The 16,911-nt window shown below is 40.2% G+C and overlaps 1 protein-coding gene and 1 long non-coding RNA gene across 2 annotated transcripts in view; one reads left to right on the top strand and one right to left on the bottom strand.

Annotated features, from left to right (window-relative positions):
* The first annotated feature begins 811 nt into the window (after positions 1-811).
* Positions 812-16,911, top strand: part of hadh (hydroxyacyl-CoA dehydrogenase) — a 19,807-nt gene continuing 3,707 nt past the window's right edge. Inside the window, exons 1-7 of the mRNA XM_034188527.1 lie at positions 812-995; positions 4,401-4,529; positions 11,731-11,888; positions 14,263-14,389; positions 15,666-15,755; positions 15,831-15,903; positions 16,160-16,276. Of these exons, the coding sequence (XP_034044418.1) occupies positions 876-995; positions 4,401-4,529; positions 11,731-11,888; positions 14,263-14,389; positions 15,666-15,755; positions 15,831-15,903; positions 16,160-16,276 (814 nt within the window). The 5' untranslated portion in view covers positions 812-875. The remainder of the gene's footprint in view (positions 996-4,400; positions 4,530-11,730; positions 11,889-14,262; positions 14,390-15,665; positions 15,756-15,830; positions 15,904-16,159; positions 16,277-16,911) is intronic.
* LOC117526460 lies at positions 12,497-12,823 on the bottom strand. The gene is made up of 2 exons (XR_004565291.1): positions 12,715-12,823; positions 12,497-12,680 (listed from the first exon to the last, which is right to left on the bottom strand). It is a non-coding gene; the product is annotated as an uncharacterized LOC117526460 (long non-coding RNA).

The following is a 16,911-nucleotide window of genomic DNA, read 5'->3' as shown; positions in this document are numbered from 1 at the left end:
GATTCATCAAAGTCTACTCTCTGTGTGTAAGCGCTGCGCTGTGTCACACAACACGGAGCAGTGCACCCTTGTATTGTGGTTTGTCAGCCCTCTACCTCAGGAGATTTAGTTTTAACCTCTTAAACCCTAGAGTCCCCAAATTTGGGGACTTGCCCTGTTTTGGAACATTTGAACACTCATAACTAACCAATGCTGACACCAACATACACTTATTATACATCAAAATGTCAAGCAAAGTCTCCTCTACAAAAGTATCCACTTCAATCACATATCAACTAACTACAGCTGAAGCGCCAAGCAAATAGAGACATAAATCAGAATTCATTTTTTGGGGAAAAAAACCCTCATTTACTCCTACCAAATATTATTTACTTTCAATGCTTTTGCATCCACAACATCCCCTAGGACCTGTCTTTTAGCTGATCCAAACTTTTGCGTTTTTGACCTTGTACAAGCTGAGAAATTCGTAAATCATAATGTATGGGTATGTGATTTTGGTGAAATAGGCTCTAGGGCTTAACGGGTTAAGTTGTGTTTAGTGATATTTTTTGAACAAAAATGGTGATTGTGATAAAGTATTTTGTTGTCACGTACAATGTTTGGCGAAATTCTATCCTAGGTCTTTTGGATCCTTTGGATCTATGAAGCGTAAATATGAAAAAGTATCGGTATCGATATCGGCGATACTGGGCCTGTATTTACTTGGTATGGGATCAATACCAAAATTACCGGTATCGCCCACCTCTATCAACAAGGTAACTTCAGACTGCAGTTTATGGTTTACCCACGTGCTAAAGGTCGTGGCGCTGTCTGCGGAGTCACGTGACCGCCTGCTTAGTTCAAGTCTGTGCGTTTTGTAGCGTTATTACCTCAGCATGGCTTTCTTCACCCGTCAGTTCTTCAGAGGTTTTTGCTCCTCAGGTGTCAGCAGAAGCGAAGTTATAAAACATGTAACTGTTATTGGAGGCGGACTGATGGGCGCAGGAATTGCACAGGTAAAGCGAGCACTCTGTTAGCGCTGGCTAACATAAGCACATTCATTAGCTAACTAGCCGAAGCGCTTCAAATAAACCGACGTTTATTACATGTCTGCATGTTTCCCCATGCAAGTGTGGAGGCTGTAGAGCTGTGTTTTCTTTACGATGGACAAAACTGCCAAGCTTCATTCTATGTTCCGCACAGGTTAATATTTGCTCCACTTTTAAATAGCTACAGCTAACTTTAGCGCTGTCGTGCTGCTTTCAATGGCGATTGAAGAGTCCGAATTTGCGAATTTCAATGAAGAAAACACCGTCGGATTTCTGACTCGATAAATCAGATAAAGCTTTACGGCATTTCTCAGATTCTGTTTGCTGCTGAATGTGGAACAAATAAGTTATTGTGCTTCCGGATGTGAGTTATGAAGCCAGGAATCACCTACAAGCATGTTTTCCAGGTATGTCCGCTGTGATCACAGTTGATCACCCAAGACACCATCTGGTTTTGACCATCTTGGATGGGTGGTTGGAAAGCCACCTTGTCTAGGGTAGAAAAACGGATGTTTTTTGGCCATTGACACAGTTTGACGTACAGAGAGTTTCTGTAGTGGGAGGGGTTGCTGTTTTGCCTTATTGCTGCGTGATAATTTTGACCATCTTGGGTGGGTGGTTGGAGAGCCATCTTGTCTATGATGGCACAGTGGATGGTTTGTTGGCCATTGACTTTATTGTTGGACATATTCAGATTCAGAAAACTTTATTGATCCCAGAGGGCAATTCATTTGCAGCATTCCAGAACAGTTCTCACATACACACAACATACTACCATCCATTTCAGTTACAAGTGGAATTCTGGTGGAACAATAAGTTATACGACATTTAAAAAAAAAAACAGTCCCCTTAGAGTTCATCAATTTAATAGCAGAAGGCACAAAGGAATTTGAGAAACGATTAGTTTTCCGAGCTGGAACATAAAAACCATGCCCTGAAGGCATCAAGATGAATTCTGGAGTCAAACGATGGAGTGGCTGAGCCAGGAGACACTTTGCTTTACTCAGCACCTGTTGCTCCCACAGCGACTGCAAGTCTCTCAATTTAACGCCTGTAATTTTAGAACAGGTTTTGACAATGCCCTGCAGTTTGTTTTTGTCCTTCACAGACAGGGATTGAAACCAGCAGATAAAAGAAAACGTCAATAAAAGAACAATACAAATTGGTTAAAATAGTTTTACTCACATTAAAAGAGTTCAGCTTCCTCAGAAGGTAAGTTCTTTGCTACCCTTTTTTAACAATGCTATCAGTGTTCAGGTCAAACTTCAATTTATCATCAATCACAATGCCCAGGTACTTGTAGCTACTGACAATCTCTACATTTTCCCCGCTAATGACACTAACACTGTGAGGTGAAGCACGTCTAAAATCAGTCATCATGTCTTTAGTTTTCAAAACATTCAGATCAAGGTAATTGTCCTCACACCACTGGACAAACTGCCCCAGAACAGGACCATGAGCCACCTCATCTCCTGACAATAATGAGACCAGGACTGTGTCGTCTGAAAATTTAATCAGAAATCTCTTCTCCTCAGAAGACCTGCAGCTGTTTGTGTACAGAATAAAGAGGAGAGGAGACAGGACACAGCCCTGAGGAGACCCGGTGTTAGAGATGGTGGGAGGAGACAAGCAACCATTAACCAAAACACGCTTTAACCAAACCAATAACCATTAACCATATTGGGATTTTCCAATTGTTACACAACTAAATTGCGCCTGTGCCATCCAACCATCATCTTAGAATTGGAAATTGGATGGCTTGTTGCAGGACAGTGTGTATAAGATGGCACACTGGAGTATGCTCTTCAAGTACAATCTGACAGGAGCTAGCTCCATATTCGAGTATCAAATATCGAACCCGGTGCCAACTTCACACTGGTCGTTTACACCAAGTCCACGACTGAGTTGCGATCGAAAAACTCACTGACTCCCACTGGGGTTGTAGGCTGGTCACATGGTCAGAAAAAGTTCCCTCTTGGTCGCCATCACTCCCGATCAGTCTCCAACAGGTGTGAGAGTGTACTGAACTGTTTAAAACACTTGCACAAGTTGTGTGACCAGTTAACAGATACACAGGTCCCATAATCAGTTCTGATAAACTCCCATGTCTCAACTCACTCGCATCTTGATCCTATGGGTTGCAGTAGACTCTCTCTCAATTGTCTGCATGTGTTTGCATCAATGATCGCAGATATTAACATAATTTTCACTTGCACAATTCAGTCACAATGCAAGCTTGGTGTAAACGCAAATAACAGCTCACAGTGGAGACCAACCAAGACTTGTGAGAGTTGACAAATGTCATGATCTTGTAGGTCTTGTGTAAACAAGGAATAAGCTTATCTCTCAAATGCTGGTGACCATGCAAATATCTTTCTTAGGGTACAGTTTGTTTTTGGGGTTAAGTTCTGTGAAATACCAAAAAAGGTCTTGAAATTTGAGCACTTTGAGTTGGTCGATGATTTGAAATCGTACATGGTCACTTAACACAAAGGCTTTGCACACTTCTGAAATAAGAATTCCACTGATTGTTTTCCTGAACATTCTACGCTGAATGGCTGAATTTCATGTAGTCAGAGTTGTTATAGGATAAGTGAATGATTGACCATGATCAAAAGTTTAGTTAGTCGTTCGTGAAACAGTCCTGCTTTTTCTTTAGGTGCACTGAAGACACATTTACTGCACACAAGAAGTCACAAAGTGATGCAAAGTGATTCTATGGTGCTTTTCTTGATTATTTGATCTGCCTTTTTAAAGCGTCTCAACTCACTTGTTACAGTGAAAGTTAAAAAAAAGTTGTCAATGTTTCAGTTAGTATTTTGACAGTTCAGCTGTTCATGAAGTAGTTTGTCAAAGGTATATAGTTACAAAGTATTATTTTATATATGCCAAGTTACATTTTGTCACAACAGATTGTTGATTAGGGTTTTTACCAAGTATTTTGACATTCAGATGCAGACTGATGGGGGCAATGACAAAATCAATGGCAGAACTTGAGACATTAGTTTGCATTTAGATCAATTTTGGGGGAACTGCTTAAACTTTAGCATTCCAGGGCTACCCTTTTTACGAAGCAGAGTAGTCGTGAATCTTAATTTTCCACTGTTAAGTCAACTTGAATAATAACAGACTTTCATTGTGGAACTGAAAAAAAACCAACAACAGCAAACCAATAAAAGGTCACCTGGTTGTCCTGCTTTATGTGGCGACATAACCTCTGGTGATAATTGTTGTGCGTTGTTATTTTGACTTACTTCCTTCTATCTTGTCCATTTGGGGGAGCTGAATATGGTTTACCAGACATGGGAAGAATAATTAAAATGACTTACTCTTTCATTTTATAATTGTCTAAAACAAATTTCTTTCTGGAAGGTTGCTGCTTCAACTGGCCACATGGTGACACTGTTGGACACATCTGATGACATCCTGAAAAAGTCTGTCAGCGGTATCGAAGGGAGCTTAAAACGAGTGGTGAAGAAGAAGTTTGCTGATAAACCAGAGGTCAAATGTCCATTTTATATCATTGTTTCTTTTTTTTTTATTATTTTTATTCCCCACCTGCCTTGACAAAATGTCAGTGCGGAATATCGTTGAGGCCACCATCTGTGTTCTCCTAGTCTTGGGTTTCAACTAGGCTTTTCTAAGCTGGTATCCGTGGGTGTTATGTAGTAGGTTATGATATTTACTGGTGCTTGTGCACATTACTGCTATATTCATTAGTAGTGTAACGGACCAAAAAAAAAGTCCCAGTAGTGAAATTCATCTTGTACTCAATACTGTGCACATAAATGCCTTCACAATTACGATAAAGCAAACGATATATATAAACAAGTCAGCACCGGCTGTGCCACTCACAAGAATAAATTGCACATTAAAAAACTTTTAAAAAATTCAGTTCAGATAACAGTTTTAGTCATGAGTTGGATTATATTTCAGACTTGCAAAAAAAAAGTGTGTGGGCGGGGGCAAATATCACTTTACCTTCCATCCAATGAAAACATGATCATTTTGCTCATGGTCCTGAATGAAAACTGTGTCATTCACTCACTTTCTATACCCACTTACTCCAACCAGGGTTCATGGGGGGGGCTGGAGCCTATCCCAGCGGACACAGGGGAAAAGACGGGTACACCCTGGACAAGACACCAGTCTATCGCAAGGCTACATACAGACAAATAAACCCATTCACATCTGTACACACACACACCTGTGGTTGATTTAAAGTTTCCAAAACATGGTGTCAGTGTTCAAATAATATTTTAATGTAAAAGTAAGTCCCTTCTGCTTCTCCCTTTTTTTTCACCTGGGATTGAGATGGATCTGCATGTTGATTTGGCACAAGCTGGATATCCTTGACACAACTCCACATTACATGGAGAATGGGCAGGGGTGATCTTGAATCTTCTGCTCTGGAAACAGGTGCACTAACCCTTTGGCCACCATATCTGCCCTAGATAATATTTGAATATAAAATACTTGATTATGAACAGTGCCAGTGAATAAAAATGGCATTTGTCGAAATAAAGCAGAGCTTAACTTCAAATTATTGTCTTTAAGCCATATTGTTCCACCTGTACTCAGCATTAGTGGGCTCATGACATCATGAGGACAAGGGGGAAATGCAGTTTACACACTCTATTCTCAGCTCCTGATATTTTGGAGTGGATTTTTATTTATTTATTTTCACCCATATTTGCATCCTGACATGCAGAGTGCAAGGTGGCAACGTGTGTATATATACAGTCCACGGGCGGCAGAAGCTTTGTGTTAAACAGGCTCTGTTACATGCTTATTTGCTTTTTCTCCACGCACACTTTGATTTCACTGTAACTCTGCATGAACATTTATACAGATAGTACTTTAAATACAAGCCGCATAAAAGTGCCTTGACACTTTAACAAATTTGATTCCTGCACTGGCATGCAATCTGGTGTGCCAATGAGTAAACTCATGAAATGTTGTAAACCGCACATGAATTGTGTGCGGCTGCCAGCCATTGCGCAGAGAAAATTTTGAAATGTTCAAAACTTCTGATACACATTAATTTTGTGAAGTAGTCATAAACATTGTCCAACCTATTCGAAAACACTGTGTGTCGATGAGTCTCATTGGCGCAGCACATCTGAATGATTACGATGAGATATTACATCTATAATAACGTAATTTTACAGATATATTATCAAACTCATAAGCAGGAATGAAAATACAGCTGTTTTTCTAATCCATTACTATATATATATATATATATATATAAAACCCCTGGCAATAATTATGGAATCACCGGCCTCGGAGGATGTTCATTCAGTTGTTTAATTTTGTAGGAAAAAAAGCAGATCACAGACATGACACAAAACTAAAGTCATTTCAAATGGCAACTTTCTGGCTTTAAGAAACACTATAAGAAATCAGGAAAAATAATTGTGGCAGTCAGTAACAGTTACTTTTTTAGACCAAGCAGAGGAAAAAAATATGGACTCACTCAATTCTGAGGAATGAATTATGGAATCACCCTGTAAATTTTCATCCCCAATACTAACACCTGCATCAAATCAGATCTGCTCGTTAGTCTGCATCTAAAAAGGAGTGATCACACCTTGGAGAGCTGTTGCACCAAGTGGACTGACATGAATCATGGCTCCAACACGAGAGATGTCAATTGAAACAAAGGAGAGGATTATCAAACTCTTAAAAGAGGATAAATCATCACGCAATGTTGCAGAAGATGTTTGTTGTTCACAGTCAGCTGTGTCTAAACTCTGGACCAAATACAAACAACATGGGAAAGTTGTTAAAGGCAAACATACTGGTAGACCAAGGAAGACATCAAAGCGTCAAGACAGAAAACTTAAAGCAATATGTCTCAAAAATCGAAAATGCACAACAAAACAAATGAGGAACGAATGGTAGGAAACTGGAGTCAGCGTCTGTGACCGAACTGTAAGAAACTGCCTAAAGGAAATGGGATTTACATACAGAAAAGCTAAATGAAAGCCATCATTAACACCTAAACAGAAAAAAAACAAGGTTACAATGGGCTAAGAAAAAGCAATCGTGACTGTGGATGACTGGATGAAAGTCATATTCAGTGATGAATCTCGAATCTGCATTGGGCAAGATGATGATGCTGGAACTTTTGTTTGGTGCCGTTCCAATGAGATTTATAAAGATGACTTCCTGAAGAGAACATGTAAATTTCCACAGTCATTGATGATATGGGGCTGCATGTCAGGTAAAGGCACTGGGGAGATGGCTGTCATTACATCATCAATAAATGCACAAGTTTACGTTGATATTTTGGACGCTTTTCTTATCCCATCAATTGAAAGGATGTTTGGGGATGATGAAATCATTTTTCAAGATGATAATGCATCTTGCCATAGAGCAAAAACTGTGAAAACATTCCTTGCAAAAAGACACATAGGGTCAATGTCATGGCCTGCAAATAGTCCGGATCTTAATCCAATTGAAAATCTTTGGTGGAAGTTGAAGAAAATGGTCCATGACAAGGCTCCAACCTGCAAAGCTTATCTGGCAACAGCAGTCAGAGAAAGTTGGAGCCAGATTGATGAAGAGTACTGTTTGTCACTCATTAAGTCCATGCCTCAGAGACTGCAAGCTGTTATAAAAGCCAGAGGTGATGCAACAAAATACTAGTGATGTGTTGGAGCGTTCTTTTGTTTTTCATGATTTCATAATTTTTTCCTCAGAATTGAGTCATTCCATATTTTTTTTTCCTCTGCTTGGTCTAAAAAAGTAACTCCTCCGAGGCCGGTGATTCCATAATGTTTGCCAGGGGTTGTGTGTGTGTGTGTGTGTGTGTGTGTGTGTGTGTGTGTGTGTGTGTGTGTGTGTGTGTGTGTGTGTGTGTGTGTGTGTGTGTGTGTGTGTGTGTGTGTGTGTGTGTGTGTGTGTACACATGAATATATATAATATATATATAAAACCCCTGGCAAAAATTATGGAATCACCAGCCTCAGAGGATGTTCATTCAGTTGTTTAATTTTGTAGAAAAAAAGCAGATCACAGACATGACACAAAACTAAAGTCATTTCAAATGGCAACTTTCTGGCTTTAAGAAACACTATAAGAAATCAAGAAAAAAAGATTGTGGCAGTCAGTAACGGTTACTTTTTTAGACCAAGCAGAGGAAAAAAATATGGAATCACTCAATTCTGAGGAAAAAATTATGGAATCACCCTGTAAATTTTCAGCCCCCAAATTAACACCTGCATCAGATCATATCTGCTCATTGACATTGACCCTATGCCATGACATTGACCCTATGTGTCTTTTTGCAAGGAATGTTTTTGCAGTTTTTGCTCTATGGCAAGATACATTATCATCTTGAAAAATGATTTCATCATCCCCAAACATCCTTTCAATTGTCCAAAATATCAACATAAACTTGTGCATTTATTGATGATGTAATGACAGCCATCTCCTCAGTGCCTTTACCTGACATGCAGCCCCATATCATCAATGACTGTGGAAATTTACATGTTCTCTTCAGGCAGTCATCTTTATAAATCTCATTGGAAAGGCACCAAACAAAAGTTCCAGCATCATCACCTTGCCCAATGCAGATTCGAGATTCATCACTGAATATGACTTTCATCCAGTCATCCACAGTCCACAATTGCTTTTCCTTAGCCCATTGTAACCTTGTTTTTTTCTGTTTAGGTGTTAATGATGCCTTTCGTTTAGCTTTTCTGTATGTAAATCCCATTTCCTTTAGGCGGTTTCTTACAGTTCGGTCACAGACGTTGACTCCAGTTTCCTCCCATTCGTTCCTCATTTGTTTTGTTGTACGTTTTTCAATTTTTGAGACATATTGCTTTAAGTTTTCAGTCTTGACGCTTTGATGTCTTCCTTGGTCTACCAGTATATTTGCCTTTAACAACCTTCCCATGTTGTTTGTATTTGGTCCAGAGTTTAGACACAGCTGACTGTGAACAACCAACATCTTTTGCAACATTGCGTAATGATTTACTCTCTTTTAAGAGTTTGATAATCCTCTCCTTTGTTTCAATTGACATCTCTCGTGTTAGAGCCATGATTCATGTCAGTCCACTTGGTGCAACAGCTCTCCAAGGTGTGTTCACTCCTTTTTAGATGCAGACTAACGAGCAGATCTGATATGATGCAGGTGTTAGTTTTGGGGATGAAAATTTACAGGGTGATTCCATAATTTTTTCCTCAGAATTGAGTGATTCCATATTTTTTTCCTCTGCTTGGTCTAAAAAAGTAACCGTTACTGACTGCCACAATCTTTTTTTCTTGATTTCTTATAGTGTTTCTTAAAGCCAGAAAGTTGCCATTTGAAATTACTTTAGTTTTTTATATATATATATATATATATATATATATATATATATATATATATCAGGTATCAACAATTACCTTTCAGACAATTCCAAATGTGTTCACCACACGACACACACGAGAGAAGCTGCAGCTGCAAACAATTTCTCTGTGATTCTCGGAGTGATGAGAGATGGCTTCATCAGTTGAGATCTGAGAGCAAATGCATCATCGGCTACGATATGATTATTTTATATAACGTGGCATCAAACGGGACAAAGCGTGGTGCATTGGCGTGACGAATTGTGCAGCAGTTCAGGGATCAAATTCATGCACGTGTCAAGGTGTCTTAACAGTACATCTGTATTTCGCATGACTATATCACCATTGCAATTAATCCGCATTTCTTATGCATGTCAGACATTGTCCAGGGTGGAGTGGGGGGGGGGAGCATAGCACTATGAATATTCATGGCCTTGACAACACCTACAGTATGTACTACCACTTGAAGAAATGTATTTCCAACACTTCTATTTGCCACTATGTCTCCAAGGCCCTTGGGCCCAAACTAACCAACTTTGGCACATGGTTACTCCAAGTGCGGTGGAATGATCACCATAGCAACCGAGACTTAGACTTGATTTGCATTTTAATTAGGTCATAGGGTGAATTGTTTGGTACTCAATCATGTTTTAGCTCAGAGAGAGTAAATTACACAAAATGTTTGACACAACCAACATTTATTTCCAAGGTTCATTACCAGATGACTTTGCTGTTTATGTCACAAGGTCAGTGCGGAATTGTACCCAGAGCTGGATGGGGGATTTGTGGGTTCACAGCAAGACATTTTTGTGCACAGTTTTTCATCTCTTCATTACATTTCTGTCACTCTGTTTGGTAGTTGATTGACATTTCCTTACCAACTGACTGTTAGCTTGATTTAACGTGAGTGACGGGACTCTGAGAGATTCAAACCCTTAAAGACCAAGTGTCACCTTTTAAGATGAATATCTGTCACATCACTTTGGCAGTGCACACAGACAAAATATAAAGAACACACGCTGTGGTCTGCCAAAGAAAGCAACGCAGTTTGTCAAGAACAAAGGATAAAAACTTCAAAAGGCGGTGGAGTAAGTTAGATGCTGTTTTCTCTGTAGATATATTTGAACGCCCACAGGACCGTGTGTATTTTTGCTTCTGTTATCTTTGTGACAAACAGGTAATGTGACCTAGCTGTTGTCCTTGTTGATTTTAAAAAGTATGTTTGAGAAAGTTTATTGCAGCTACATTTTGTAAAATGTTTGTCAGCTGTTTGCATATTAATTAGCGTTTCCTGACATGTTATTTTGATGAGGGCACCCAGCAAATGTTCAAGGACATCAAGCAGTTGCATTGAAGACATCTGATCATGTCACTGTCATCTGTGCAATGGCAAAGAAACTACCTCAGAAATAAATGAGTGCCAAAGGATGTGTAGTCAAAAAAGGGGCAGAGGCTTCTGGTCACATCAACCAGCTTCTGAAAGAAGTAAATACATATCAGAGGATATTAAAAAATCAATAAGACCGTAAATGTTGAGGTCAGGTAATGGTGTCAGTTTGAATTGTGTGCCTACATTCTTTATATAATGCAACTAACGTGTGCGTGCGTGCTTGTGTGTGTGTGTGTGTGTGTGTGTGTGTGTGTGTGTGTGTATGTATATCCACAGCACATATATGGGTAAAGAGGGGGAGAGTGGGTGCAACCTTATCTGATCTAAGAAGGACAACAGAAGCCTGAACATCGAGCATAGCTGGTTGAAATCAGTTTGTGCGTTTATTAAATCATATTTTTAGGCGCTAAGCAGTGGTTCTCAAAATGGTTTTGCTTTGGTGTGGCAAAAAATTATGACCTGCATATTTCTTCAGGAATCGTGGATGACTTAATGTCCTAAAACTACCCATATGCAAAGGCTCATTAACATCCAAAATTCCATTAAACTGTAATTTCACTCAGCGCAAAAACCAACACATACATGTCTCACATAATCTATTATTAGAATTAACCACACATGTCATATTATAAGCGATATTTGTAACAAAATGCTCAAAAAAGACAGACTTTTGCTTCAGCGAGCACAAGCTGTTACTCAAAGCTACCACACCCAAAATGTCTAATTCAGCTGGGCTTTGTTACAAAATGATGACAATGACCATTGTTTTCCAACAAAAAAAATAACAGCACCCACAGCCAGTATTAAGTTTTTTCACACAGTTTATTTTCTGACTAATATAATATGGCCACTACACCATGTGTGTGTGTGTATAAAATCTTTTGGCATTATACATTTGAACCAATGGGTATTTCTGCAGGTAACGTGTAAAACATGTCACGGTTGCATGCTGCCATTGGTTTGTTTCAGGCCGGTGCAGAGTTCATCCAGAAAGTCATGCTGAGCGTGAAGACGACAACAGATGCCAGCTCTGCAGCTCAAGGTGCAGACCTCATTGTGGAAGCCATTGTGGAGAATCTCAAAATCAAACAGGATCTGTTCGTCAAACTCGACAATGTCGCACCAGCGTAAGTAGCATCCAAAGTCTGTCTGTGTGAGTGGGACAGCTTTCTGGAGTGCCACAAGAGTGGCATTCAAGGTTTCCAGTGAACGCCCATATTTTTTCAGACAATCGTAGAGATCAAGACTAAAAGGGTGTAACGTTTGTACATTCAGAGTAAATTTCTGCATGTTTTTATGCAATTTGGTTATTAAGATTAAAAATCTGTTTATATGAAGCAGTTACTTCAGTATATAATTGTAAATACTATGGGGATTTTTGCACTTCTAGTCTGCTCTCGTTAAGCGTCTTAACTGAATGTCCGCCAGCTGACAGTCTTGTCTGGGCCCGGGACAAGATAATGTTGGATGGGCCCTCTTCTCCACCACCGCCGGGTTTTTTTTTTTTTTTTTTTTTTTTTTTTTTGTCACTAAACATCACCAGTTATGTTTGATATATTGTGATAATGCAATAAATAAGGTATTCTATACGAGGGGAAAATCTTAGCTCTCCATGGCAGCTGAGATTTTAGTTAAATATGACATTTATATACTTGTCACAAAGGACCTGCTAATATTATTAAGTTGTGCATACACATTTTCTAATTCTTATACATGCAGGAAGAATAGACCAGGAAAGAATAAATTAGGCATTTTATTTTGAAGAATTTTCTCTTTGTCAACTGATAATACAGTAAATAAGCATGTATAACAAACTTTAAATGAAAACTTTATCAGTTCAGTGTCATGCTAGAATTGTCAGTTCTGTAACTTCAAAACCAAATGAACATCTCACAACTGACATTAGTTCCTCTCTTCTCCTGTCTTCCTCTCCTTACCTCTGCTCCTTCTCACTTCTTTCTCTTGTCTTCCTCTCTTCTCATCTGCTCTTCCTCTCCTGTCTTCATCTCCTCACCTCTGCTGTCTTCCTCTCTTCTCTTATCTGCTTCTCCTCTCCTCTCCTCTCCTCTTCATAAAAGGCATTGACAATACATTAACAAACTACCACATAAACTCTTCATATGTACTGAAATTTTGTGCCTGATAATCAGTCTCTGCTTCCTGCTCAGTGGACAGCTCCTGCTCTCTCTCTCTCTCTCTCCTCTTCTCTTCTCCGTCTGTGGGAGCCTCACTCTGCCCACCGTGACACAACCTGCCTCTCTCTTCTCCATCACCCCTACCCTGATTCCTCACACCTGCCTGCTGCTCGCTCTCCCTCCTCTGTGTTTCTGTCAAAGATAACGTGTTTTGTCAGGCTTTGTACAAGCTAAGCTAATGGCCGTTAACATTAGAGCTGGTCACTTAGGCTGCGTTACAAGTTTGGCTGCACTTCTTACCTTGCTCTGTTCCACTCGTCCCAGCATCACTGTCGGCACATTTTTTAATATATTTGTTTAGAGCATTTCTCAACCCTTTGTTTTCCTCTTCTCTTTTTCTCTTTTCTTTCCTTTTCTGGGCACCGGACTTAAGCTTACCAGACATACTGATTGCAGACCCGCGCACCTTCTCAACGCCAAATTAAAAACAGTGTTGCCAGATAGGAAATATGCAACTATCGTACCAAAACCTCAAAATTATCGTATTTTGGGAGAAATTATCGTACACAAACAAAACGCATACAACGTAGCTATTTTAGCTTTTTTTTTTTTTAATTTCCGATGGTGACAGGGGTGGGATAAACTACGTATGTGTGCATGTGCAGCCAAAACAGTCTACATTACAGGTCAGTTGTCTTGGGCCCAGGGAGGGAGGGGCAGGGCCGAGGAACACATTACTTTGTATGGAGAGGGGGTGGGCTTTCAAATGACTTTGTCCTGGGGCCGGCCAAAGCTAGCAGCAGCCCTGTGTGTGGTGTGTCTTTGATGCCGCCTGAGTGCAACGCCTGCGAAATGATTCTTGGGTGTCAGAGAGAGATGCGTGTTTGGGCAACCAACTGAAATTATCGTACATTTTGGATTTTTTCCCATTATTGATCGTACAGAGGGCAAAACTATCGTACAAATACGATAATTATCGTACATCTGGCAACACTGATTAAAAACAACATCAAAGGTTGATCCAGGCCAAACCATTTTTGTATTTGGGGTGGGAGGGTTCATGATCATTATTTCTCAAGGACAACTAGGAGAATACAAATAAAAAAACTGTAATGTGATTGAAATAATAGTTTTCCACAAATTGGACTATTCTGACAATTTTTTAAAATCCACAATTTAATGAGGGCCCAGTTGTGGGCCCCCCTCTCCCTGGGCCCGGGACAGCAGACCCCTTTGTCCCCCCCTATCGGCGGGCCTGTCCGCCAGTACTTTTCTTTTTTTCATTTGTAATCACTGCTACAAAAGGACACATGATTATTTATGCATTAACATGATTGAACTTCTGTTGCTGTACCTCTTATTTCAGACACACCATTTTTGCCAGCAACACGTCATCACTGTCCATCTCTGATATAGCCAGTGCCACCAAAAGAACGGACCGATTCGGAGGCCTTCATTTCTTCAATCCAGTTCCCATGATGAAGCTAGTTGAGGTATAGCCCCTACTTTTCTGTCTTCTCACACTGTGCACAGGTGAAGCCAAAAATACACCTGACCCAATCATGAACAGTGGTATGTTTACCACTGTGTTACATCACCTTTCCTTCTAACAACACCCAATAAGCGTTTGGGAACTGAGGACACTAATTGTTGAAGCTTTGAATTCTTTCCCATTCTTGCTCGATGTATGACTTCAGTTGTTCAACAGTCCGGGGTCTCCATTGTCGTATTTTGCATTTCATAATGCGCCACACATTTTCAATGGGCAACAGGTCTGGACTGCAGGCCTGCCAGTCTAGTACCCGCACTCTTTTACTATGAAGCCACGCTGTTGTAACACATGCAGAATGTGACTTGGCATTGTCTTGCTGAAATAAGCAGGGACGTCCCTGAAAAAGACGTTGCTTGGATGACAGCATGTGTTGCTCCAAAACCTGGATGTACCTTTCAGCATTGATGGTGCCCATGAAGTTGCCCATGTCATGGGCACTAACACACCCTCAGACCATCACAGATGCTGGCTTTTGAACTTTGCGCTGATAACAATCTGGATGGTCTTTTTCCTGTTTTGTTCCGAGGACACAACGTCCATGATTTCCAAAAACAATTTGAAATGTGGACTCATCAGACCACAGCACACTTTTTCACTTTTCGTCTGTCCATTTCAAATGAGCTCAGGCCCAGAGAAGGCGGCAGCATTTCTGGTTGTTGTTGAAGCAGAAATAATTTTGGAGAAAAAAAATATTGTAAGACTAAATGGAGCTGCACCTTGGTTTTGAAGGCCATGTTGTTACCTCTGCCAGTTAAGTTAGTTAAAAAAAAAAAAAAACGTGATGAGACCCTGAGCCCACCAAACTGAAGACCCCTCCTCCAACTACACCTCTATCCTGTCCGTGAATATCACAAACAGGGTTGGTGATAAGGCGCAGCCCTAGCGAAGGCCAACCCCCACTGCAAACGAGTCCAACTTACTGCCAAGAACCCGAACACAAGCACAGCTCTCGCTTTGTGAGTACAGAGATTGGATGGCCCTGAGAAGGGGCCCCCTCACTATATACTCCCACAGCACCTCCCTCAGTATCTCCCTGGGTACCCAGATTATACGCCTTCTCCAAGTCCACAAAACGCATGTAGACTGGATGGACATACTTTCAGGATCCCTGTGAGAGTGAAGAGCTGGTCGGTTGTTCCGGCCAGGACGGAACCTGTATTGTTCGTCTTCAGTCTGTAACAGAATGCAAAGGACTGAAATATGTGCTTCTTTCACAGGTAATTGGAACACCGGCAACAAGTCAGGAAACCTTCGATTCCCTCTTGAACTTCAGCAAAGCACTTGGAAAAACACCTGTGTCATGTAAAGTAAGGTTTGCAATCTACTGGTATGTTTCTGACCAGCTGCTCTCACAAAGGTTTAACGTCTCACATCTGTTTCAGGATACACCAGGCTTCATTGTGAACCGCCTGCTTGTTCCTTACATGATGGAGGCTATCCGCTTATACGAAAGAGGTGGACATTCATGTTCACAGCATGAATCAACTCACTCATCAAGACGCATCTTAATTTTTTTGGATGGATTAATGCAACTTTGCAGAATCTTATTTGACACTAGTGAATTATGGGATTGAAAGGAGGTGCTCTGAAATTTCCTTTGTCACGTTGATGATAAAATTAATACAGCAGTAAATCTTGGAGCCCCATTTTAGCATCTGTTAACTGTAATTTTTGTTGTGTCATTAAGTTTTGTCTTTGCTTTCTCTTTGAGGCCATGGATCCAAAGAAGATATTGATATTGCCATGAAACTTGGTGCTGGATATCCCATGGGACCCTTTGAGCTCCTTGACTATGTAGGACTGGACACTTTAAAGTTCATCATGGATGGTGAGGAACATTGTATAGAAAAACGGTAGTTCTTCAGATGTCAGTTTATTTTAAAAGTAAAGCCAGAATTACACTACACAATGAATGATACAGTGTGGTCGGCCCATGTCAATGTAATTCAGTACTGTATTGTAGAATAAAAGCATGCACGTTATGGTTCCCACCTCTGTCCATGCAACAAAGGAGGAGAAGGAACTGTGCAGTACTTACAGGGTGTCCCATTTGTGGCTGATGCCGCTCTTGAGTGAAAGGAAAAATAAATATGTAACGAAGCCATGTTTTGAGCACTCAAAATGCTACTGTGCAAGATACAATTATTTCCCACATTTGTTTAGTTTGTGCATATAGTACCTGATTTAAAAAAAAAAAAAAAAAAATGACACCCTGGGTGAAATAATTTATTATTTGGGATCTGTTTGCAGAAAACATACATGGAAATGCATTTACTGAGGGCTGAGTAGGTTTTGTATGCCCAGAGAGAAATAGGATTTCAGGCACTATACTCTTCCCCCCCCCGCCCAAAAGAAGTCACTAAAAGGAACAGCTTTTTTCTTTTACCTTCTTTCTTTTGGTGGCTCTTGTTCAGGTCTTAAACAGCAAAAGTATTCTTTATTGAAGTCTGTCAGACTGTGGCA

This window comes from Thalassophryne amazonica, chromosome 15 (genome assembly GCF_902500255.1).
Source record: "Thalassophryne amazonica chromosome 15, fThaAma1.1, whole genome shotgun sequence".
In the NCBI taxonomy this organism is placed as follows: domain Eukaryota; kingdom Metazoa; phylum Chordata; class Actinopteri; order Batrachoidiformes; family Batrachoididae; genus Thalassophryne; species Thalassophryne amazonica.
Note: the sequence above shows the minus strand (reverse complement) of the source record. Positions and strands in the feature narration are given on the sequence as shown.